At 40.6% G+C, this 26,790-nt stretch overlaps 1 protein-coding gene across 8 annotated transcripts in view; it reads right to left on the reverse strand.

Annotated features, from left to right (window-relative positions):
• The window catches only part of CEP128 (centrosomal protein 128), a 176,195-nt gene that overhangs the window by 103,650 nt on the left and 45,755 nt on the right, over window positions 1-26,790 (reverse strand). For 6 of the 8 annotated variants that reach the window (XM_083447795.1, XM_083447797.1, XM_083447793.1 and 3 more), the window contains exons 13-18: window positions 20,512-20,862; window positions 16,384-17,034; window positions 13,630-13,794; window positions 4,630-4,806; window positions 2,879-2,938; window positions 252-444 (exon numbers count right to left, since the gene is read on the reverse strand). In XM_083447795.1, coding sequence (XP_083303921.1) covers window positions 252-444; window positions 2,879-2,938; window positions 4,630-4,806; window positions 13,630-13,794; window positions 16,384-17,034; window positions 20,512-20,862 — 1,597 coding nt within the window. The remainder of the gene's footprint in view (window positions 1-251; window positions 445-2,878; window positions 2,939-4,629; window positions 4,807-13,629; window positions 13,795-16,383; window positions 17,035-20,511; window positions 20,863-26,790) is intronic. The other 2 variants (XM_083447800.1, XM_083447799.1) reach the window with 1 other exon arrangement.

A 26,790-nucleotide genomic window follows, 5' to 3' on the forward strand; every position in this document is an offset into this window, starting at 1 on the left:
TTGTATGTGTGTTTGGAGGAAATGTGCAGAGTAATGGGCATCAGAACATGAAAGAAACTGTGCTATATGCCATGGACTGTAAGGGAGGAAGTTGACATGGGGCTGCCATTTTCAGCTTCATGTTCCTGATAACTTGTATCTCTGCACTGCAGAACTGGAATGTTTACAGCCTGTTAGATAAATCAGGGTTGAACTGACCTGGGAAATTAAGAAGGATTTTGTTTTTAATGAATACGGCCTGTCAAGCTCACCTTTCCTCTCTTGGTAAACTTCATCCAGGAGCTGCTCCCGCTTTTCTAATTGGCCTAGGAGGTTTTGGTGCTCAGACTCTTTGCTCAGGGTCAAGTGTTTCAACTGCTCTCGGTTCTGCAGCAGCTGACGCCGAAGTTTCTTTTCCTTGGTGTCTCTCTCCTTCACTTCCCCACACAACCACTGAAGTTTTGTCTATAAGAAAATGTATTTGCATAATACTTAACAAGAAAGGGCCTTTACTGCAGTCTTCCTCAACCGCGCTTCTACGGCAAAGCTTTGCCAAACTCAAAATGCAATAGGCTAAAAGAAGCTTTTCCAGTTTAAAGTCCTGCCAGCCCCGTCAGGGGTTCTTTAGTTGTGATTCCTCTGTTGCAAGTGGTCCCTTCCAACTTTACAATTCTGATTCCCACCCCATCATTTTTCTCTCACCCCTCCCCTCACGCTTCATTAAAATTTTCATCAGTTTTGGTTCATGTCTTCTCAAGTGAGATGTATTCATTGGCCGGGTGGGATTCACAGCCCTTCTGCAGGTTTGCCAGGGGAGTTTACAAACCCCAATACAGGCTTTATTCTATTTCCTGTCAAGTCCTGAGGCTAAGGACAGATTTCAAAAAGTAATAAAATGGCTGAAAGCTGACAGATTCCATAATCCATCAAGGCGAATCTGTACACAGATTCAGCTTTCTTGATTCTTTCCTGTATGTAGAAGTATGCTGTAAATGGATACACCCTGCATTTGGTGATGCTCTTGGCACTACTGCATCAAAAGGTGACCACTACATTCAGCTCTGACCAAACCAATTACTGAAAATTCCAGTACAGTGGTACCTCGGGTTACAGACACTTCAGGTTACAGATGCTTCAAGTTACAGACTCTGCTAACCCAGAAATAGTACCTCGGGTTAAGAACTTTGCTTCAGGATGAGAACAGAAATTGCGCGGCAGCAGCGGTAGGCCCCATTAGCTAAAGTGGTACCTCAGGTTAAGAACAGTTTCAGGTTAAGAACGGACCTCCAGAACGAATTAAGTTCTTAACCCGAGGTACCACTGTACAAACTAACATGATCTGCACCTTCCAGACATAGGTGGACTGGAATGTAGTTAGTCTTTGAACTTCTCTGATTTTTATTATTCAGTTATCAGCTCAAAATGTGTATTTCATGATAAAATACATTTAGAAGAAAATATGCTATTTGATTCTATTTATGTTGCACGCAAGTTTCATATATATTCATTCATAAGTCATTTTGTCCCGTTTCTCCACTAATGCGCAGGTTTTTTAAAACTAAAAAAACCCTGCACAATAATTTTAATTTATATTTATATTTAAACAATTAAGCAATGGTTTAAAACAAACTGTGGCTTAATGTGGCATGTGAACAAGGACCGCTATGCTATACTGAGCATGAAGAATTAACAATATACTGATAAATGTTTCCTGGGTGGATATCTATGCAAGTAGATCACTAATGGCACAAATACAGATGGTACAGATCATAATTCCACGAAAATTACCCCGAATCCTTAATTTCTTCAGTCTGTATATGAGAGTAAATACCTCAGTAAGGGCTAGCACTTGTTTGCCATGCCATTTAATTCATCTTCTATTTGTCATTCTCATACTCCCAATATTAAAATGCCGCGAGCATGTCAAAGTCCAGGATCTAAAGAACACTTTGAAGAATATGGACGTGCTTCCTCAAATTCAATGGTTTTGCTCATCCCCCATCCCCAACCAGATGCAGCTCCTCATGCTTAATGGGAGGTAGCACCCCAATTTCCTTGAGATTTAGGAGCAGTTTCTAAGAGGCTACAGGGAAGCTGCTTCAGTAAAGGGGGCCTCAGAAGCTTTACTGTGCTTGTGGGGCTCACCCCACAGTAGTCAATGCCTTTGAGTTCTTTAGAGTGTTCATCTGTAAATGCAAGGAACTCAGGCGATGAAAGAGCAAGTGAGTAAAGCCATATTTCTTGCAAACCAATTATTAAGGCTGTTTGGTTTTGGGGTGCAAACGGTATTTCCAAAGGCCCCTTCATTTCAAGACTCACCTACTAATAACTAAAAAGAATTCAACTGGCAGATTTATGAATCAATTACTACATGTCCTCTGAAAGGTCTTCTTGATGCTTGCGCCTAGGGTTTCAGCATCAACAATCTGAATAGTGACTCGGTTTCCTCTACAGCCATTGTCCTCCAATTCAAACTCTTATCTCCAGTATTTATGGCAATATTCACTCCGGGCCCATGTGCATTACAAACTAGCCCATCAATAACTTCAGGCAATCTTGCTAGCAAACAAATGCAATTTCGCCCAAGTCAGACGGTCAACTTTCCTCCCCTCATTGTGACCCTAATATACTATGGGGATAGGTCTTGTCTCATGAAGCAGCAAAAAACGTCTTTCAGCGCATGAGAAATTTAAGACGATTAAAAGATACATGATAAAAGTTGCTTACAAAGTTACCAAAGGGAAAAGCAATAGCAGAAGTTACCAATCACTGGTTTGGTCTTTTATGCCAACACAGAGTACATCTAAGAAAGATGCATTCTGTGCAATTTGCCCTAAACACATTAGGGATTAAGAAATGTAGCTAAATCTTAGCCTAATTGTTAAAAAGCAGTATTTACCTTTGTTTCTGCCAGCCATCGATGAGGGTCATTCTGTACCCCAGGTGTAAGTGATATTGCCTAAATCATATTTGAAAATGAACAAAATGGTACATTAATACACAAGGCTAGGTAAACATGCCAATTAAAATGCCAATTTTAGTCTAAGTAATTCTTCAATAGGTCTGAGCAACTTATTTCTGTAGCAAGCCTAATTGTTGGGTAAAGTAGGACATCTCCCAGAAAGAGAGACTTTTTTTGTAACCTGAGGAAAGGCAGGGGGAGAGACAGAGATTATTTATTTATTTTACACAAAAAGTGTAACAACAGAAACCTCAATTTAACCATTTGTAACAATTTAATTATTTTATATATATAATAATATAATTGTTTGTGCATGACTTTGTAGCAATTTATTATTGTCATTGTGATGGTGGTGATACCATCTTGATGTTGTTGATTAGATTTGTCACTTTTGTTTCCCTGATGGATAATATTTCAAATTATGTAAAAAAAATAAAATAGAAAGGGCAGCTTTTAAACTACCTCTGAAAGGGTTAAGAAAAAGTTAATCACATGGTGCTATAAATAGGTTTTTATGAGGTTTCCCTGACATGCTTCAGAAAGGGGGGGGGGGTTGTACCCAGTGCATGTGTAATAAGAATAAAAAAACCTGGTATACTTTTGGCTTGTGTGCATGCTTATTTTGGTTTTTTAATAGTCATTAAATATAAAATTTGATGATTTGCACTCAATTAAGTTCCACTCAAGGTATCCCACTGAAATTATTGAACCTATTTTTCACATCAATTAATTTAAATGAGCCTACTCTGAAGTATGACTAGCATTCGCTTCATGATCCGCTAAAGCAGCATGGCTACATTATGTGTGTCTAGCGTTGGTAAGCATCATCTTTCTTAAGAGCACAAACTGCTTGACACAAAAAGGAAATCACTCACAGCACGAATGAGCTAGGGCTATTGGATCCTATTTCAATATACAAATATCATTTTGAAAGGAAAACAGTGAGGTGACTAACGTAAGAGCAGCAAACTATGTTTTTCTATGTGCATTTGGTCCCACCCTATTCTTTTGAAACATTTTGTGTTCTGAATTGCTGTAACATGCCCTGGGACCTTGTAGAAACAATAGCAATAATAACAGCCACAGTCTGTCAGAGAGGTTATGCAACACTGGTCAGGAGCAATAGGCTGCCATTTGTTACAGGGACCCACTACTAACCTAAAACATGCACTTCTCTTAATGGCACGGCTTACACACACAGCAGATAAGATAGTAAAACTGTTCCAGGGCTGTATTGGTTTATAGTATAGATGGGAAGATCACATGAGCAAAAGCTCAACTACACATTAAGCTTCCTGTATACAGAAAATTAGATGTCAGGAAGAATTCTTGTCAGCCTAAGCTTTTCTTTGATGTACCAGCTTTATATGCAAGGGGTTTTTTCATTCAACCATGCAATCCTTGACCTGCAGTCTTAAATTTTACTACCTCCTCTACCGTTTGCATGAGCTAGGCTGAATAAAGCTGATGGTATCGGCCAATAAGTTAGATTCAAATGAATTATTGAGACATATTTCTAAAATAGCAATTGCATTTTTTTAAGGCAGATTATCAAGTGCAACTCCTAATCTTCTGTTTCATAAAACATCTACATCAAGAGTAAGTTTAGCAAGCAGCCATGAATAAAATGTTATGTCCATGTAATTAACAAGATTAAAATCTAAGGCCAACTGAAAACTCATAGTTACTGTGAATTTCTCCACTGAATCCCTTGCGAGGACTTCACAAGCTGCATCAATTTCACTTCCTATCATAGAGAGGATGGATTCCTGTTCATTTTGCAGGCTTCTCAGTTGATCATGAAGATGTAATCTGTCTTCTTCTATCCTTCTTAAGTGATCATCTTCTCCCAATGTCCTTTTATTCTAAAGCAAAAAATAACATCATATGAACTAAAAGTTCTTCTGTCAGTTAATATCTGAACGTCCAAAACAGTGAGAAACCATAACGCACAAGCACATCTATGCTTCTGGGGAGGGTGGAGAGAAATCAATGCTGTGCACTTGTCATAAGGAATAACTGAACATGCTGTGCCCAAAATAGCCTACAATTGATGGGATGTGTCCTTTTGCTAGAATTGCATTTGGTAATTCTTGACCAAGAAGGGATATGAGAGAAAAGTGCAGGGGAGAATAATTTTTAAGTTGCCACATTAGCAAGTCAAAGTCAAACGTTCAGCAGAGTTGCTCTGTCCACACTACAGTCAAACCCCAAGGAGCTGTCAGATTGATTTCATTTAAAACCGCATACCAAAAGAACAGTTCAAGGATCCAAACTCCTTCTGCAACTTTCCTGACTGCAAGTCAGAGACACGTAGAAACAGAAGTAGGAATAACCTGTGTGATGATTCCCATTGGAAAATACGTACAACTTTCCTTGTATGAATGGATCTGAGAAAATGGTATTTCAAAATGAAAAGCAAGCCTTATGCCCATATATTACATTGGATTTTCAACACTTATTGACACCCCCCCCCCGCATTTTAGAATTTGAGATCAGACCCTACTGCATCCCTAGATCAAGGAGCCAATGGGATCTGATCTGGTTCAGACTGGCCTGAATCAAGTCAGCCTGTTTCCTAAATTGTTTAGTAAACAGCTTGGCCTAAGCAGAAGAAAGTCAACTCAAGTCTGGGGGATCTCTCCCATCATTTTGTTGTTGTTTAGTCGTTCAGTCGTGTCCGACTCTTCGTGACCCCATGGACCAGAGCACGCCAGGCACTTCTGTCTTCCACTGCCACCCGCAGTTTGGTCAGACTCATGTTTGTAGCTTCGAGAACACTGTCTAACCATCTCGTCCTCTGTCGTCCTCTTCTCCTTGTGCCCTCCATCTTTCCCAACATCAGGGTCTTTTCCAGTGAGTCTTCTCTTCTCATGAGGTGGCCAAAGTATTGAAGCCTCAGCTTCACGATCTGTCCTTCCAGTGAGCACTCAGGGCTGATTTCCTTAAGAATGGATGCGTTTGATCTTCTTGCAGTCCATGGGACTCTCAAGAGTCTCCTCCAGCACCATAATTCAAAAGCGTCAATTCTTCGGCGATCAGCCTTCTTTATGGTCCAGCTCTCACTTCCATACATCACTACTCCCATCATTAACAGAGGCTAAAGTTTAAGACCTATAAACTAAACAGAAGATACCTGGAGGCATTGAGAGATGGATGAGACTTAGACACATTGATTCAGATTTCAACATTTTTGCCCAGGCTTTCGGAGAATAGGAAGGTGAATTGGGCATCTGTATTTCTATTACTGCTATTGCATTTATTTCTCACTGAATTTGTTAATTCCCTCCCTGGAGTTTTAATCTTACTGTCTAATTTTTTGCTTGACTCTGTATATTTCTTCCCTTGGACCTTTGGTCGAAAAGGGCGGATTATAAATACTACTAGTAAGGTAAGGTAAAAAGGTGAAGGACCCCTGGGCAGTTAAGTCCAGTCAAAGGCAACTATGGGGTGTGGCGCTTATCTCGCTTCAGGCAAAGGGAGCCGGCCTTTGTCCACAGACAACTTTCCAGGTCATGTGACCAGCATGACTAAACCGCTACTGGCGTACAGAGGACAGTGGTGAGTGCCAGAGTGCACAGAAATGCTGTTTACCTTCCCGCCACAGCGGTACCTATTTATCTACTTGCACTGGTACACTGGTTGACAGAAGATGGGACAGAGCAACAGGAGCTCACCCCATCGCGTGGATTCAAACTGCCGACCTTTTGACTAGCAGTAGAAGTAATAATAATAATATCTGGGTTGCTGAAAATGGATGAAAACATGAAAACAAGGGTTTCACTGCTATCAACATGTTCTCTGCTAAAGGCCTTAATCCATTATTTGTGGGCAACTACAGCCAAACAGATTCCTAGAACCCTATAATTTTAGGCCAAGTATGCTACCGGCAAACACCAGCCTAGTTAATTAAAGACCCCACACTCACCAACATACATACACAACAAAGGCAGAGGGGTGTATTCCTCCAGGAGGTCAGGACCTTTCCACTTCAACCACTGTACAGTATTTATTATGTTAGTGGATCAGAGTTAAGCTGGCATTTGAGTGCTAAGGAAAGTTGAGCCAAAGTGGAAAACACAACATCAGGGAATAAATGAGTTGGAAAAGAGCCAGCATCACTTAGGCAGCCTCAGTCAGAAGCAGTAGCACGCAGGGAGAACAGGATGGGAGCCTTTATTGTAGCAGCTTGGTTTGCCTTTATTTCTTTCAGAGTTGGCAAGGAGAGTCGCAGTTGTTGGTCTTCTTTGTAAATTCTTCCATCTAGCAAATAAGCAGAACCTAGAGAGCAAATCCTGCCTAACATCTGAAGATTTATCCAAAAGCAAAATGATTTAATTTTACACTTCATTGCTGAGGTTTGCTCTCAATTGACATCTTTCATCTGAGATGACAACTGCCCGAACCACACGACGGCTTAGTTTAAAGCGTCAGCAAAATATTAACAAAGCAACCCTATCCCTGAAATATAGAACTGCAGCACCAGCACCAGTACAAGGGGGAATAATCAGGGCCGTTTGGGACATGATGGGGGAAGGAGTGGAGCTCATTCAGAATCCTATCCTTTGGTCTGTCTTCAGTGGCATTTTCTGCACCTGCATAATAAATTTTGCCTACAAAAGTGGGGGGGGGGGGACCAAATTATTTGCTCAAAGCTCTGCCCTCAAAAGTTACACAGGACGACACAATTCCAAGTAATTCAGCAGTCAGTCACAGCACATTATCAGCAACATATAAGCCTCAGCTAAGAACACGGACAACACCACCCTGCGGCCATATCCGCAGAACCAGGAATATATGATCAGGGACAGTGATAGGGAACCTTGAAGAAAAGAACATTTTGCACAAACAATTAATAGCCAAGGTCAACAATGAAGGAGAAACAAAGAGAAAGAAAACAAGGGATTCGGGGCCACCCACTGGAACAGCAAGAATCCTCCTCTCCTTCAATTTTTCCACCTTAGTTGGTCATTAGAAGAACTTGTAACTAAGAATTTGTACCAGAGTTTGCTTATTTCTGACTCCCTCCTAAATGGGTTTCTCTTTTACATTGCCTTTTTAGATTGTAGGCCTGAGAGCAGAGGCGGTAGTGATTTCTAATCCACCCCGGGAACCTTTTTTGGCTGTAGAAAAGGGCAAAAGGATCTGTCAGTGAACCAAGAAGACTGGCCTGCTGCAGAGCAGGTCCACCCCCACCCCAAGTCCCCAGTAATAATGAATCTAAACAAACCAAGTTGCACAACACTTCGGTTACACATTTTGCTATCCCAAGTCAAATTACTGCTTATCTTGGGTTAGTAAGTGTCCCAGAACAAAGCCATGTGTGTGGTGACTGAAGATGAGCACTTAAGTCTGTTTCCTTGAATCACTTTTTCATGTGAAAAACACCATGGTCCATTTTTACTCCAGTATTTTCCACTAGCTGGGACAACAACAACAAAGCACCCCATGGCAAAGATTAATAGAGTTCTTGGGATATTTTGTTGCCCAGGCGCTTTTTTTTCTTTCTTTCAAAAAGAAAACTTTGTATGATTATTTCAACCTGCTTTCCTGATCACTTTTTTTGGGGGGGGAGGGGGGGAGAATAACAGGTTATATTGGCTGTGAGGGACGGGGAAGCAAGTACAGGAATCAAGTGATTTCTTGGGATATTTTACGTCCCAGACACTTTTAGTTTACAGCAGGAAAACTGTAAATGGTGTGAGGCTAAAATATGGAAAGACAGTTTCCTGTGCAGGTGACAATACCCTGGTAACAACGCACACAACGTAACAGGCTGTTTTTGACTATGTAATTTCTATTTCAAACACAATTCAACATACAGTTCTCATGAAGTGTAATTCCATAGACCAACACATCATGCAAACAGAACATATCAAGAGAAATTAAAGTCCAATGGATGGTCAGGAGATAAAGTCCATTCAGTCCCTAAATCAGTGATAATATCCTAGCACTGAAGCACTGTGCTGTATAAAGTCTGCAGCAAAATGCACACTCGATGTAATTAAATTTAAAAAGCCTCAATTCTGGCCATACATTATAAAGAAACAGAGCACTACCACCACCAATAATGCTTCAATTTTGAAAGCAGGGAAGTAATTGGCAGGTACAACAAGAAAGTCTACAAACAGGTGCATTGAAGGAATTGTTATTAGGCACTCTAGATCAGGGAAGCCATTTGACTATAAACCAGAGCAGCTCACACTGTCTGGGAAAAGATGATTCCACATATATCTTCAGCTATTTTAAATGAAAGGAAGGTTTGTCTATACCAGCACCAACCAGGGCACGTTGCCAACTTTGAAAGTGCTTTGACCCCAACAACAGGCCTGCCCAGCAGCTGGTATCACACAAGGTGGGGCAGGAGAAGAAAAATCATGTATGCATCCCTATCTATGTTACTGGGGGAAGGGGAATAGCACAAAACTTAACATTAAAGCATCTCCTTAATAGAATATAAGCTGCTGAAAGATAGAGTTAAGGTAAAAGAAACAACAACAACAACAGCTATATACCCTACTAAGGCTTTTTGATGTTCTTGAAATAATATTTATGGTAACAATATAAACCAGAAAAAGAAGTTGAAAGGAATCAAACATCCTGTCTACGGATAAGGTTTCTCCCAATTCTAGAATTCTTTTCCTTCTGAAGCCTAAGATATTATCTGGTCATATTTTTGGCCACTAATGAATACTTCATGTTGAAACACATCTGGCCTTTTTGTGTGCTCTCACACACACAAAGCCTACTTTAACTTGATTTTTCAGTAGAAAGAATAATAGCACCAAAGAACCTACGACGTTTCCTGTGATCCAATAGAAGTCCCAGTAAAAGCCAAAACTTCAGTGATAGGAGACAATAAGTGATCACTTATCATTGTAGCATAAGAAGAGCCCTGCTGGATTAGACTGAAGGCCTAGTCAGTCCATGTTTTCCATACTGACCAACCCAATGCCTTTGGGAAGCCCCCAAGCAGGAGAATAGCTCAATTCCACACACAAATACAGAAATAAAATCATTGACTATGGATCATCATCATGATGGTCACTTTTAATATTCACTAGACGCAGTGGAGATTGTGATAATTGATTGTCTCCTGCATTTAAGACACTGATGTAACACTGAAATCTGCCCAATGTTATAATGGAAGCGGATGTTGCTGCAGGATGGAAAAAGAGAAGACCTCAAAGGGATTTCATGTACGTCATATAATCGTATTTGCCAATTGCTCTTATAGACTGACTTGTTTGTTTTAGAAAAGTACAGCCCTGTTATGCATGTGGGGAGAAACCCCAAAGGCTTTCGCTTGCATATTTTGGATGGGGTCAATGGTTCAGTTTCTCCCAATTGCTTGTGAGGGACTTTTTCCCCTACAACATTTAATAAGTAAAGTTAAACAGCTCTCAAACAAAATGAAAAACAGAATGTGAACACTCGTTTGACATTTTCTCATTTAATAGATTTTTCTTTGACATTATAAAAGAGCTAGTCCTGAGCAGCTGCTCAGATCAGATCCAAAGAACACAACCGTAAGGATCCAATCATCTCTCGCTCGCTCTCTTTTCCCTTTTTGTTTTTTACCCAAATAAATATTTTGATTTGGTAAAAATGGAATCTGTGCTCTCATGTTCTCTCTTTAATTACGTCCATGCAGCAAGAAGAGTCATCAGAATGCCTGTCATCAGAAAGTGCAAATCCAAACACAGCTTGGCCGTGTCAGTCGTTGGGAAAGGAAATAGTTGGTATGCACCGGCACAACTTTATTTCCAAGCCAAAGCTTTAAGCAACCTTTTGGTTGTATAATGGCGTGGAGAACACAGAAAACCATAAGCATCTTCTGTTGGGGTGCTATCTCTGAGTCTTTCAAATTACAGGATGAACCTACATTTTATTAAAAGAGGGCAGAATGTTTTTGTTCAAAGCTTTCAACTGGAACATCACATTATTCATTTGTCACGTCCTGCTAATATACTTGGAGCCCGTTAATATTCTGTCGCCTGTTCCTGCCACCTCCCGCAGAATGTTTAATAAGGAATCATGTTCAAAAGCATTACCAGAAGTTTTAAAGTAGAATGTGCTGGTGCAGAGTAAAGAGGTTTGGTGTTACAAGCAGACAAAGCACATCTTCTGCAATGCACAGCTTTCTTGGAAACCACCAAAAAACAAGGAATAACATGCTTGGAAGAAAACAAAGAACAGGCGAAAAACTGGTGACTAAACAAATGAACAGCAGAGAAGATGGCAAAGCTTTTAGTGCACAACAGATTTAATAGGGAGAAAATTGAAGTCTTTTAGAGAAAAGGGTTGATATGCACAGAGAAGTCAAAGAAAGGCAAGCCAGAAAGACTTCTTTAAATGCTTGTTTGGTGTGCAGAGTTCGAGGCGTTCTGATCACTCCAGTACTTCCTGCAAAACTTTAGATATTCTCCCCCTCCATGGGATCAGATTCAATTGGGATTGCAAAGGTTTTGTTCACTTCAAGGTTAACTTGGGGTACTCCAGTTATTCCCCCCACATCCAAATGAGGTTGAAGATATCATTGTAGCAAGAGGGAAATAATTGCGCAGAAAGTGTTAGTGTTGCCCAAAAGAGACCTGTTGGAATGTAATGTAAAAGTGCTGCCTAAAATGTATAAAATATTATTGGAATGGGAGACAAAGGATGAGCAAGTAAAATCTTCAATGATACATTGGTCAATAGATATTGGTCATTATATAGTCATGGAAGCATGGGAACGACTGTGGAATATGGATATAAAATTTACAGCATGTTATGGTTTAAGAGAAAATGATATGAAAATGATATATTGATGGTATCTAGCACCGAGTAAACTGTCAGAAATGTATAAATCTCAATCAAATAAGTGTTGGAAATGCAAAGAGAAAGAATATATTTTTTATCATATGCGCTGGTCTTCTTGTAAGGTTAAGGCTTACTGGGAAATGATATATAATGAAATGAAAAGGATGTTTAAAATAACATTCGTAAAAAAACCCAGACGCTATTCTCTTGGGAACTATAGGGATAGAACTACCTAAAATGTATAGAAATTTATTCATGTATGCGACTGCAGCAGCAAGAATGTTACTTGCCCAAAAATGGAAAGAAGTCGTCTCAGCAAAAATGGAAAGAAGAAGTCTCTGCAAAGTAAGAATGGATACAAAAACTTGTGGAATATGCAGAAATGGTGAATAAGAAATCAAGATCACAAACTTTTTATAAAAGAATGGAAATGGTTTATTGAATATTTACAGATCAATTGTAAACAGAGAAAAACATTGGCAGGACTATTGTAATAACCTGCAGTTTCGTAAGAATGCATATTTAAAGAAGATGAATAAATGAACAAATTAAGTTAATTTGGATATGCAGAAGATATTAAAAATAAATTTAAGGAACCGCAGAAAGTGGGGGAAGGAAGTCAAGTTTTGAAATGTCAAAATGATTGTAAAATCAGTGAAATGTATAAATCAGAAAAGTATAAATAATTTTAAGGGGGGGGGGGGAGTGTTGCTATTGCATGCTCCCAAAAGTGTCATTACTGTATGTGACACCACAAACCAGCATGATCACCACCAAGAATGACAGAAGTTCACAAACAATCTGTGCCCAAAATTAATTCATTAAAGGAGAAAATATTAAAATACTCCAGAGTTCCCAACAAAATTCTAACATACACATTCAGGGTGGGGTGGGGTGATGGGACAGAAAACAATATACATTTATTAAATTTGATCATTCACATATCCAAATAGTGGCAGAGTTGGGCCACCAGCCAAAGATGGTGGAAGGCAATCTGCGCTACCAGGGGCACCTGAGCTTCAAGCAACAGCAACAAATCCATAAACACCCCCAAGTTATGTACTAGCTCCTTAAGAGGCAGTGAAACCCCATCCAGACCAGGCAACCTCCCATCCATCCAGTCTAGGGAATCGCCTACTGACAGTGCCTCAGTATTATCCAGACTGAGCTTCAGTTTAATGGATCTCATCCAGTTCATTACTGAGACATCTCCAGTTCTACAGCAGATCATCTGTGTTCTAAAGCGGTAGGAGTAGGTTTCATTTATTTATTCTTGCTTTCCAAGTTGCTTTGGCGAGGTTTGCATTTGTGGCTTAAATTCCTTGCCTGTGACATGCAGCATGTCATCATCTGGATGATAAGGGCTAACCTGCAAATAGCAACTGGTTATAAGGGAATTGATCTTAGTACCGACACTTGGACTAGTTAAATTCAGGGCCCCTCTTAACCTGCTTAGCTTTGCCAATGAAGTCATATAATCTGGTTCCTCCAGACTGTTTCTCAAAGTGCATGGGCTGCTAGAAGTTTGAGGAATGTCTGCTTTGCATGCTAAAATTACTTATGCGCATGCATATATATATATATATATATATATATATATATATATTTGCTGTTTTCCTCATCAGCAAATTGACATCATATAACATATCAGGACCCAAAACTATATCATGCCAGGGGCACGCCCACCATTTTGTTGCACATCTTTTTTACAGAGCTTTTAAAAAAAAAATAAAGATGGGGAAAGAAATAGTAAATCAGAACAATGTCAGGCATAGAGGGACAGAAAGATAGAAAAGATGGAAAACGAGAGAGATGACATATATAGCAAAAAAGCAGAGAACTGGGTACTAAAAAGTGGGTCCTAGCCTAAAGAAGCTGAACTCTACCTTTTCATCCAGTTCTTGTTTCATCAGTTGGTATTTTCGCCTAAATTTTGAATTTTCTTCTTCCTTCTGGCTTAGCTCCTCCACCAGCTTATCACACTCAATTTTCATCTTTTCTACCTGTCGGCGATGAGCTTTTACCAAATTTCTTTCTTCTACAAGCTCTGCCTGTTGGGAATAAGCAAAACAAAGAACAAAGTTGACCGTGCTTATTTAAGTTCCCAACTTCTTGGCCAACTTTTATGAAACAATTTTAATGGGGGAGGGTTTCATAGAGATTTATCTGAAGGAAGCCTCTTACTTGAAACCCACATCACATATCAAATGGCACCATAACTGTTTATCATCCGGTAGCTTTATTGCTATATAATATACGTGTATATTGACTGTTCTATTTGTTAAGTTCTGTCTTTCCCCTTCTGCTGAAAATATGGCTGTCCATGTCTCTCCAACATTTTCTCCTGCCACATTGGCCCCAAAGAGTTTTTCTTTACAGTAACCTGATAGTAACTCTGTACACTAACATATGGCTGACAAGAAAGCAGATGAGACCCCAAAGGATGTCCATTCTCATGAAGGAGAAGGGATGGAGCTATGCAGAAATGTCAGACGGAAACAGGAGGTAAATAAGATATAAAGTTCTTGCTTACTAGCAGGTTGGAAAACAGGATTGAAATAACCTAATATTCTATTATTGATAAATAAAATGGCAGGCAATTACGTTTTCTATCAGTAATCCCATATTTATTAATCCAATAGTTTACATAATCCAGGAAAACTGGTGTTTTAATTCTGTTCATGCTGTTCTCTAAAATATCAACTTACAAGATCAAACTACATAACTGAGACTTCTGGCAATAGATATATCCTTCCCAGTCTCTGCAAGCGATCCAGATTGTTTTGCACGGCATTAGCAGATTTGACCACATGCTGCTCCTCAGTATAGTTCTTGTGTTGCACAAAAATGTCACTTTGTATTTGCCACCTACTCCATGCCCACTCTCAGCCATTGCTTTAAAAAAATGTCCAGAATGAGATCACACAAGCTATTTGCCATGTCTGTGCAAAATGCTAAACTACAGTTCGGCGCTAAAAGCATGAGAAGAAAATAGCTGCCACAAACCCCAGACTCATGCGCTGCCCCCTCCTCATGGTTACCTTTTCCTGTAAAGTTTTAAACTAATCAAGAGATCATGCATTCTACCAGGTGGGAGCAGGGGGACCATGTGGACAGAGTGCACCCTGCATGAATAGCTCTGGGACCAGAGGACTAGACTGCCAAAGAAAAAGCAACAATGTCCTTCAGCTTCTCTGGGCTTGTCCATGATTCTCTGGAACCTTAAAACAATCACTCTTTGTGGGTGGTTACCTGGAGCTGTGATTAGTATCCAGGAGTTGGACAAAAGGTGGACATAAACTAAAGCACATTCTGCACACGCAGAACCTCATTTTGCATTTTGAGTGGTTAGGAGGACCTCTAGGAGAAACAGCATTCAATTCATTCAGTGCATCCCAGCATCATCAACAAGGCAAATCTGTATCCTGAACCAGGTAACTGCTATCTTTGGTGATGTTACAAAGTAAAAGAGAGGGTAGATCCAGGTGTCCATACAATGGGAATGGGGAATTGTCTTTATCCTTCCCCACGATGTATAACCTCCCTTCTGGTTCCCCTAAAAATCACACTGGTCGCTGAGTAAGCAAGTGCCACATTCACTTATTTATGCATCCAATCTACCATTTTATTACATGCACCAGAGTCTTAAGGACGTCAAGTAAATGCCTGTAAGAGAAAGTATTTTACGTGGCAGCATGTATGGTATCAACATCCTCTGGCCATTAACAAGTGCACTCAATATTATTTTACAGAGAAGAAATATTTTAGTGAAATGGAGAAAACTAACAAAGCAAGTATCAGAGAACAAAGAGATGCAGGCTGAAGAGACCATTACAACTTTGGTTGTTATTGAAAATGGAAAGTAGCTATGATGGTGTAGAGGATATATGTGGAATGGGCTGTCACTTATGTTTGTCATTCTATGCCCAGCAGTATAACCACTACCTGGAAAAATTAAATTGTTCTGCAACTGGTATGTTCTGGTCTATTCTACATCTGTATTCCAGTTTTGCAAAAGAAGAGAATGTGGTATTGAGCATAGATTTGGCTCTTTGTGAAGATCAGCTTCAATCTGTGTTTTTTTTTGGGTTGGGAGGGTTGGTTGTTTTTATTTTTAAAAAAACAAGCTTCTAGGAAGGGGAGACAATGCCTAGTGAAATATCCAAAGCAATAGGGGTGGCTGGGTAAAATTTCCAGAAGTCAAGGGCAGGGCTTTAATGATCTTGGTCTCTTCCCATGATTAGCCAAACCAGAATAAATGATGAAACGTAGTTATAAATGCATAATAAATGATGCAAATGGGAACTCTTATATTCCCTGAGCACAAAAACCTTGTAGGAAGGAAGATGTGCATGTAGGAAGACTGTTGAAGGCCAGGGATAAACAAAGTCAACCTTTGATACTGGCCAACATACCACATCTATTTGGAATGGGTTATCCCTCTTTTCTCCCCTCCCCCCTTTTTTTGTTTTATTTTAAAGCTCAAGACTACATATTTCACAAGAATGCAGAATATGTTCAAGGACCAAATGGCCAATTTTAAATTGGACAGTTCACACTTCCACTACCCTCCACACAAACCCAGGTACATTATCCAAAAGGTGGGGAGAGATATGCAAAGCTGACTAGCCTACAGGTACCTTGAATTTTTCAATGTGACCAGCTGCTTCTTCCTTTTCTTGGCTGAACAGCTTCATAATCTCTTGGACACGTTGGTCATGTTTGGTTTTCACCCGCTGCAACTCTGACTGAAGCTCTGCTAGCTCCTGCTGGTGGACATCTCGCTCCAACTTCAGCTGCTGACTGACTGTAGTCATTTCTTCCTGGCTAGACTCCTGCTGTTTCTTGAGATCCATCAGGGTCTTACGCATCTCCTTCTTGGATTTCTCGTCGTCTGCCATGCGGCTGGTCAGTTCAGCCCGGATTGCACTCAGGTTTTTTATAACAGCCTGCATCTCTAACAGCTTTGCCTGGTCCTTTTCATGGATCGTGTTAATGGTGGCAAGCTCTTCCTCTAAATGCTGCTTTTCAGTTCTTAGCTGGCTCAGCGTTAGGCTCTGCTGTCGCAGCTCACCCTCTAGTCTCTCTGCAGTTTCTCTGACATCCCTGATTTCTTGTTCAAGAGCCATCTGAACCGATCTGGTTTCTCTGAGCTTCACTTCTTTGCAGTGAAGTTCCTCTTCTTGCTTGGCCCTCTTCTCAAGAACATCACTCAGCTCCTTCTGAAGGTTTTCCACCTGATGCATAGCTGAAAGAAGCTGACTTTTTAAGTCATCCCTTTCCTTATGGACCTGCAATTCAAAAGAGCAGTAGAGAACTGGAAAAAAGTATCAAGAGACACATGGACTTCTTCTACAGCATGAGGGACACAATTTTTTATCAGCCCATAAGCTGCATTCCCTTCACAGGCAACCTTGCAGGGGCCACATGTAAGTGGAGACTAGGGCCAGATGTAAAAGTAGGTAGAGTAACAAAGGGGATTCTTACCTTTGTACAACAAGTATATTCCAGCCATGGACTAGTCTGAGGTTTCTACACACCCACACATTTCTCCATCAATGGCATTATAGGGCAGAATAGAGCTGATGAGGGGTGTGGCCTGGAAGAGGGGGTGTGGCCTGGAAAGAGTCACAAGGGCTGAACAGAGTGTCCTACGGAGCCACATTTGGCCCTGGAGCCTGAGACTCCCCACCCCTATACCATAGCGGGAAAATGGCCCAGACCAGCACTGTGGAGAAAGAAGACCACCACAACAAAGAGAAGAACACCAGTGTCCTTTCCCATAAATTTAAGCAGCAGCTGAATTTTGCCACTGTCTGAAAACCTCTTTACTGATGGAAGGATGTCACAACCAAACTATGAAAAGGAGAATAAACACTACAAAGTGGTATGGAATCCAAGAGGCACACTGGTAATGAAAAGAGGCATATGGCTCCCCTTTTATATGATATCATTTACAAGTCATGCTTGGAACCTGAAGGGCAGGCATAAACCCCTAAAATAAGGACCGTACATAAAGCTGTACAGTTATCCACTCCCCATTATTCATATTATGGTTCAAGATAACCTATCTGTATACAAACATATGCAAATATATACATATAACACAGTGCAACTGCCCAGATTTTTAACCACCCATATCTGGTGTGGCTTCTTTTTTTTTAAAAAAAAAAAAGGTGTTTTGCTTGTGTAATTGTATTTACTTGTTTATTACTGCTTACTTTACTGATTTTGAAAGAGTTATGTGGTGCCTTGCTGTCAGAAGTCACCCAAAGTAAAGAACAGTAAATGATCATAAAATCCATTAGGAAGAGTAGTAGCAGAACAAAATACAACCTGTTCTGATGGTTTTTAAGGTTGATTTTATTCCTTTAACTATCGTTTGCCACTTTTATTATTATTACAAACAGATAAAGCAATATTAAATTTAAATGCATAAATATTTTATCCCTCCCTTGAATCCATTCCTTCGCAACACCTTGTATTACAGGCTACTGCTTAAACTTGGGTTGAAGTCAAAGGCTCACTTCTGTCTCTCCAACCTTCTTTCCTGCCACTGCCTTTCTCTCCAATCCTTAAGATTCCTGCAATTCAACTGACTCCCCCCACTCCCCCCAACGAATCACTGTCGTTATTCTAGATAGACCCTTCCCTCTCAGAAGTCTCAGTTATTTCAGGTTACAGGTTTTCTCTGTACCTTAGACAGGCAGCTTTTAAATCCCAGCAAAGGGAATGTGCTTTGACTGTGTATAAAAGAAGTGACTGAGTAATTATAAAGCAGAGATGCAATGAAGTCCACCTACTTGTCACACTTGGCCTGAGCCTCTTGGGGACACAAAACAGCCTTTCCCTGTCAAAACTGTGTCTGGTATATTGGTTGCTTATTTTCAAATTGCAGTGAAATGTTTAATTATTGCTTAGAATCTCCAGTCTCCCAATGGCCATCTGCCACAACTATCCTCCTTTTATGTTTTTACCTTGAGGGTGGAAGGACTAATCTACTATTTTTCACACTGCTAATTTTCCTCCCACGTGTATTATCGCATCAAAAATTGTGCTTCCTCTTTCAGCCTTCGGACGTTACTACTGCCTCTGGACATCATTCAAGAACATTTAATTGAAATGTTCATTGCTATTTTAAATGCTAGTTTTTCAGCAGATTACCCCCAAAAAATGTTTTGTTTTTTTAAAAATATAGCCTGCTGTACAAAAGAGAAAAGTATTATCGCAGAGCTCTTAGCCTGTAAGCACGGCCACCTTGGACTGTTAATCAAACACAATGAAACAAGAAAAGGGGATTCCCAAACAATTCCAGTCATAATATTTGAATTCACTGTTCTGAGAAGGAGAAAAAGACTTGGAAATGCTGTTTTACCACTGTGAAAGCTGTGCTCTTACTGTTTTGAAGAAGCAAATCAAAGCCTTTGAGAACTGTCAACTTATTCTCTAAAACCTTATTAGTCAGATGAGTGAGCAAACCCTTATCTGTCAGTTCAAATAACTTCTATTAGCACCGTTCCACACTTTATCTGGAAAAGTGCTTGTTGTGCATACATCACCATTTCCTGAAGCAAATACACAAAGGGGCTTGTGGGATTCCTGGAAGCACTGGGCTTGCCACTGTTGAAAACATGGTATTATTAGACCTTTAAGAAGAGTCCTGCTGGATTCTGGAATGGACCAAAGTGTAGCAGAGATACAACTGAGTATACACAACTCCAAACATCCATATACCTGCGACTAGGGATCTAAGACCAATTTGGTTACCAAGTTACATGAGCAGAGAGTGTGAATGGTTTGAGTACTGTACACATATCTGTCCACACCTTGCAGCAGCATGCTGGCTATTTGCCATGCATGGTCGTAGAGCAACACTTTCAAGCAGGGGGGAGGATCTTCAGACCCAGGGAGCGAATGCATTCCTCCAAAGACTGCACCTCTTACCAGCTCTACTCCACACCCTCTTTGGTTGCTTTTGCCTGGCTGGAATATATCCTGAATTGTAGTAACCTGGATGGTGGGTTGTAGAAACCTCTGACTTTTACATGGCTGGAATATAGCCTGCTGTACAAAAGGAAAAAGTCACATCTGTTTCTCCACATACTTTGGTCATGTCCCTCTGGGCATGCCTACTGTTGCCTCTGGTGCCACTTAACACTGGGACACAAGTCCTCAAAATCTGTCCACAATGAAATGTAGCCCAAAGGCTGGTAACATCCTCCCTCCCCTGCTTTAAAGGAACCAAGACCAAAGACTGAATACTTTATTTGGACGACTAAAACTGGGCAAATTTCTTTTAAAAAATCAGGTGTGATTTTTTGACTTACATTTCTAGAATTTCTGTTTTTTGCCTTACATTTCTAGAAGTCACTATATCAAAGCCAGATCTGATCATTTGTAAGCTTACATTACAAAGGTCAAAAATTTGATCAGGCACCAAATTTTCTATTAAAAATGTTGATGTCATGCCAACCACAACAGGATGACACTATTTCCATCTCACTTGTGAAGATGTTCCAGTAAGATGGATCAGATCAAAGGGTCCATTGTATTAATTACAAGCTACATATATCTGCCTACTGAAAGTCATCTCTTCTCCCTCCTCCTCCATAAAGCCCACCACTAACGGAATATGGTTTTTCTTACAGTGTGATATATTATACCTACTTATTTTCAAGAGTCTAAAAATTCACTGGGGGAAAGTAGTTCCCAGAACGGTTGGCTTCAAGAAAAAATGAAATAACTGAAAGGAAAAAAAAATCCCATACCAGATTGTTCTTCTCCATCAGCTGGTTGTGAAGTTGAGTCTGTTTCTCTCTTTCATGTTCCAGTTTCTTACACTTTAGCTTCCAATGTCTAATAGTTTCCTGAGCTTTCAGTTTTAACTCCTCCCTCTTCTTCTCATTCTCTAGCCTGAGTACTTCAGATTGTCTGAATTCAGCTAGGTACCTCTCTGCCTCCTTAGTCGACTCTTCCAGTTGCTGAGCCAGCTCACTAACTTGGAGTTCTGCAGCTCTGCACTCATTTTCACAGATCTTGTAGCTGCTCTGTATCTCCTTCAGCTGGCTCAGCATCCTTTGCTGCTGCGTCTCCCTCTTTTCCAAGTCGGAGGTTAAAACCTAGAAATCATCACAATATATTAACACATTTTTTTTCTTGGGGAACAGAGACATGCATGCACATTTAACAATTTCCAGAGGAGCAGCCATGTTTGCCTGTGGCAGCAAGATTTGAGGTCCTAGCAATTTTTTATGGCGCAAGCCAGAGGTGGGGGAAATCTATGCCTTCAAGATGTTGCTGGACTACAACCCAGTGGCGTAGCGTGGGTTGTCAGCACCCGGGTCAAGGCAAGTAATTTGTGCCCCCTAACCTGTGGATTTGCACCCCCTAACCCGTGGATTTGCGCCCCCTAACCCTAACCCCCAGATGTTGTGCCCGGTGCGGCCGGCCCCCCCTGAACCCCCCACGCTACGCCACTGCTACAACCCCATATCAACCCTGACCATTGCTCATGCCAGGTTAGGCTAAAGGGAGTTGGATTTCAAGAACATCTGGGAAGGTCACAGGTTCCCCATTCCCAGATTAAGTTTTTGCAGACTACAGTCCAATTATCATGAGAAGCACAAAGTGTCATACTAAGTTGGCAAGCATATAGAATCGCATATAGAGTATGTGTTGGGTGGTGGGACAGAGAGAGGAATGAAGTTACAAGGACCCGAAATGCAGAGAGAGAGAGAGAGAGAGAGAGAGAGAGAGAGAGAGGAGCAGACGGTGATAATTTTGTAAAACAAAACAGGTACAGTGACTGATTATCAGTTAATAAATTTGTATCCCACTTTTTAGGAGAAGATGCCTCACAATGAAGGTACAAAGTGCAAAATGCAGCAATCACCAAAAACAATACACAAACACAATACAACGGTCTTACATATCCTAAAAATACTGACAATTGACAAGACAGTGTTGGTAAATTATACAAAACGTATTGTTTTAACTTTTGGGCCCCTGGGCTCCTTTGGGAGGAAGAGAAGACAGAAATTTAATTTGACGACAAAGATATGCCAACACTGGTAAGCTAATTAATATATGTAGTACAGTGGTGCCTCGCAAGACGAAAAGAATCCGTTCCGGGAGTCTTTTCGTCTTGCGGTTTTTTCGTCTTGCGAAGCAAGCCCATTGACGGATTAGCGCTATTAGCGCTATTGACATTTTAAGGGCTAAAAACGGCTTTTTAAGGCTTGGGGGATTAGCGGTTTTGCTGCTAAAATGCTTTTAGCAGCTTGGCGCTTCAGGAAAAGGGGTTTTGGAGCGGGGGAAAAAATCAATTTTTTTCATCATTTTTCGTCTTGCGAAGCAAGCCCATAGGGAAATTCGTCTTGTGAAGCGCCTCTGCAAACGGAAAACCCTTTCGTCTTGCAGGTTTTCCGTCTTGCGAGGCATTCGTCTTGCGGGGCACCACTGTACAAAAAAACCCCCTTTAACCTCAATTGAAACCACAGGAGACAGAAATAAAAATCCTGTTGGACTGTAGTTCAGTAATTTCATGAGGAAGTCATTGCTCCAGAATCAAAAGCCTTCAAATGCAACGAGAGAAACAGCAACCATTTTCCAGTTCCCCACAGCTGTGCCTGTTCAAGAGACACTTCCTTGCTACTGCCAATGAAATAATGGATTTGAACTGCCCTATGTTCTCACCCATGAAACGATGGCAGCAAGCTTTACAGCCAACTTTGAAAACAGACGTCCCCACTGTCCCACAAGACCAGTAAGCACACACACACAAGAAGAGCAGAAGGCACACATATACCCAATGTGAAAAATGATGTCCTTGTTGACATCATTTGTTGACAAAATGATGAACAGTAGATTTTAAATCCTTTTATATCACCACTCTTTCCACATCCATTTTTGTTTTACTGTCAGGGAACACACACATCTTTGCCAAAGAACCCTCTGCATATTGCAGACCATTCTGTAAAGGTACTAGGACAGTGGTTTGCAAACTCCCCCCACCCCACCCCACGGACCACTTGAAAATTGCTGACAGTCTTGGCAGACCACTTCATGATTTTTCTTCCTGTTGTAGCAATGGCAATGCGCTCTGCTAGATGTTGTATGATTTTTCCATTGTGTTTTATTGCTTGTTTCTTCTTCTTCTTCTTCTTCTTCTTCTTCTTCTTCTTCTTCTTCGTCTTCTATTGCATTTTACTGCACTACAAACCGCATTCCATAAAATTCAAATTGCAATACAATAAAATGCAATATAAGAAATAAAAAGAATCAATAAAAATGCAATTAAGTATCAGCATGAATATTTAATATGGGCATGCTGCTGACCACCTGAATGATGAAGATTGTGTGTGGTCCACGGACCACAGTTTGGGAACCTCCGCTCTAGGAGGGACACAGAGTTCATGTGGCCTGCTGGCTAAGCTTCTCGGGACATGCTAATGGAAAGCATGGCCAAGACCCACCAATCACTCTCCAAAGCAGAGCATGGCAGTGGCAGGCAAACACTCAAAGCACTCAAAAAGCAAAAACAAGCCATGTTGGTCCATAAAGGGGAGAAAACTCAGAATCCACTGTCAGGTAATGCCTTTCATTAGGACCAACTGACAAAATATTGAGTTATCACTGGGGATTGTTCTGCCATTATTTATCTTCCCACCGAAAAGACCCTTGTCAGGTTCAACACGGTTTGGAACACCACCGCTACAGGACCGCTGCCGAATCTTCCCAACAAATTATTCATAGTTAACCATTTTTTAAGCTAAGTTTTGTTCTTTGCCTTTTCTCGCAAAATATATTCAAGCTTTTCAGCTGGCCAGAGACTTGAACAATTTCAGCCCTAGCCATTAAAGAACAACGTTATACACAAATGGAAACAAGAGTGTTGGCGCTACGGTCATTAGTTTAAACTGGTTGGTTTTTTTTTTAAAAAATAGACATTTTCTAATGTGTTGGAGGCATCATATCCTTTCTTTTAGACCTTCAGGCATTATAGATAACCTTTCTTGCTCAGCTACCTAATAAGTGATGTTTTATACGCTCTGATGAGTTCAATTCCAATGGAAGACTTCTATTAATTAAACATAATCTCCAAGGGCTATAGATTCAAATTCTGAACCTGACAAGTGTGAGAGGATACAGACAAAAACCATCTGAAATCATTACATTTAGCCTTCCAAAAATTTTGTTAAAATGTCTCACCTTCATACTTCAGTGCTAGATTATTTTCCTTACAACAGCCGTAATTGTTTCCCATCTGATGATAAAATCCCTATCCTAAATAATGGCATCTTCAGCCTTTCTGGGTCATTAAAAGTAATTATTTCTCCACAAAGCCTATGAGAAAAGATCTTGTACCTACCACTGTAGTTTCCATGTAGTAGTTAATGAAGCAAGATTCTAAGCTTAGGCAAAGCAGAGAAAATATTAAGATAAATTATCATGTTAAAAAACACTGAACAGTATTTCATCAGCAGTTAATATTTTCTACTCCCCACCCCTGATCAAACTTTTAATTAGAATATTTGCTTTAAAATACACGGGTACATAATTAATTCCTAGTCACCAACTATACAACTGATTGGTAGCAGGACAGACCTGATCTACACTGATAAAATATATATGCAAAACATGTACTCATATATTTTGCAATTCTGAAACTAAACAGAGCTAATAAGGAGAAATAAATCTTCCTTGCTTTGCTTATTATTAAGTAAGAAGTTTATACTTGAGGGCTTTTAGCACAGTAGTAGAACTTCCCCTCTTTATACTCCTCTTTATACTCAGAGCAATTTATCATCATGGAAGAACTACCTTTCTTCAGTATTAATTTTTGGCACTATGCAGAGGCATTGGTTGCTATGGGCCATAGTAGAATACCAAATGTGCTCAAGCCCATAGATCTCACAAGGCTTGAATGCATAGTTGTGGCTTGCACATCTTCCCTCGGGGTAGTACTCCTGTTGCAGGGATATCAGCTTGGAGTGAAGGCCTTGGAGGAAGGCTCTGGAGCAGCTTTCGAGGCAGTGCGGGAACTGCGGAAACACACATACGCAGTGTGGTGCAGCTATAGAATACCTTACAAACCACACTGGATAACAAGAAACATGCATGTCAGCATCAGCTGGGACTGGTGTTTCCTGGTTTGTGCACTGGTGCCCTCTGTGGTTACACCCTGAAGACTGCAGAGATGAAGAACAAGGAACAGAATTGTCTTAACAGATTTCCACCTTCCTGGTAGTCCATTGGCTCCTCCAGACCTGACAAAGCTACAAATGCTGGATCTTTGCCAGGGCAACAACCAGCCTTTGGTCTTAGCTGTATGACTTTCTAATTATCTGATGGTCAACCAGCCTACCTACGCTTTGGTCTTCCTGCTCAACAGCTTCCTTTCAACCTTCCATCATCCCGGACCGCATGACAGCCCTTGCCCCATTCCAGCCAGCCTCCTTTGCCCAGACTCCTTGCCTTGGACCCCGACTCTCCTGTACGCCTTGCTTCCTAAATCTTGCTTCCTAAATCTGTCAAAGCATGCCTATGGAATCAACCCTGGTGCTTCACTCCAACCAAATCCAGCCCTACCATGATTCATTTTCAGCCCTCTGTGTGCTGCTCCATAGAGCCCAGTGTAGAAATAATTATAGGTGCTGAAATCTGTCCTATGTTAGGCTTTATGCATCCCAAAGGGCCTGTTATACCTAAAATTGACTTCTATTGCTGTAACTGGCATGCTCATGTTTGCTGCCAACTTCACCATCTCTGATTTATTCAATATCATTTTAAGTGTTTGATGGCAACTAACCAATAAAATGCATATTTAGAATCCAATAACTCCAGCTGTAAAATTTAGAATACTATGTTTTTCTTCTCTGGGATGTTTTTTTCCAAATGAATTTAGTCCGGTTTTGTGTTTCTGGACAACTTATCATACAATATACAAACCACAGGGCTGGAATATTCAGCAATGTTGTTGGAAATATATCTGGTGCCTGCAGTTACCCCCAAAAGCAACACAATCCACTAATTACTGCTGTTTGTATTCCAACTCCAAAAAAGGTTTTAAATTGTTAAAAAGTATTTTAAGGTTAAGAAAATTCATATTCTATTCCAAAACTAAAAGGTTTTAAGGCTGAAAAACAGATTCTTACATGCCAACCCAACGCTGCCACACACATGTATGGCAGTTTTCACAGCAGAACTGTCAACACAATCTTAAGCCTGACATAATTGGAATAGATTTTATAGGCAAAAGTAATCTTTTTCTGAATAGCAGTTTTTAAAAATGTATTTTTATCCCGTTTATACCCCTGAATATCATTTGCTGGGAAAACAACAGTGCAGGAAAGGACAGTTGCCTCCATGTCTTGCTTGTGGGCTTCCAATAAGCATCTGGTTGGCCCCTGTGGGAAACAGGATGTTGGACTAAATAGGCCTTTAGGCAGACTCAGCAGGGCTCTCTTTTTATACTCCTGCTTTATCTAATAGCTCAAAGCAGCTGACATGAAACAAAATAGTGCAACCGAAGGAAATATATTGTAATACATCGGAACACCTGGTCTTAAATCAGACCTTTGCCCACCTGGTTTGATACTGCTCTACAACTGACGGGGCTCCTTAAGGTCTCAGGCAAGGGTCTACTTTAACTAAAGAGGATGGGTTGCATATGCCCTACCACTGTGATATGATGCTTCCCCAATAAAGATGCAGCCATCCTATTTCCTCCTGGCAGGGCAAGAGTGCAGCAACTTTTCCCTTCATGGGAGACCCTACTAATAATTTAGCACTTAAGGATGCAGTCTTGAACTGCCACGCTAAGTTCAAGATGTTGGTACTGGACTGCTATACAGCTTGGGACCAGGATACTGAAAAGATTGCCTCACCCCTTATACACCCAATCGATCACTGCACTCTGCAGGAGAGGGCCTCATATGGATGCCATCTTATCAGAAGGTCCATTCTTTACAATACAGGAATCGAGCCTTTGTGTGGTAGCACCTAGCCTTTAACATTAGGCGCCGCCTCTGTTGTCTTTTCAGCAC

This window comes from Podarcis tiliguerta, assembly GCF_965153285.1.
Source record: "Podarcis tiliguerta genome assembly, chromosome: 1".
Lineage (NCBI taxonomy): Eukaryota > Metazoa > Chordata > Lepidosauria > Squamata > Lacertidae > Podarcis > Podarcis tiliguerta.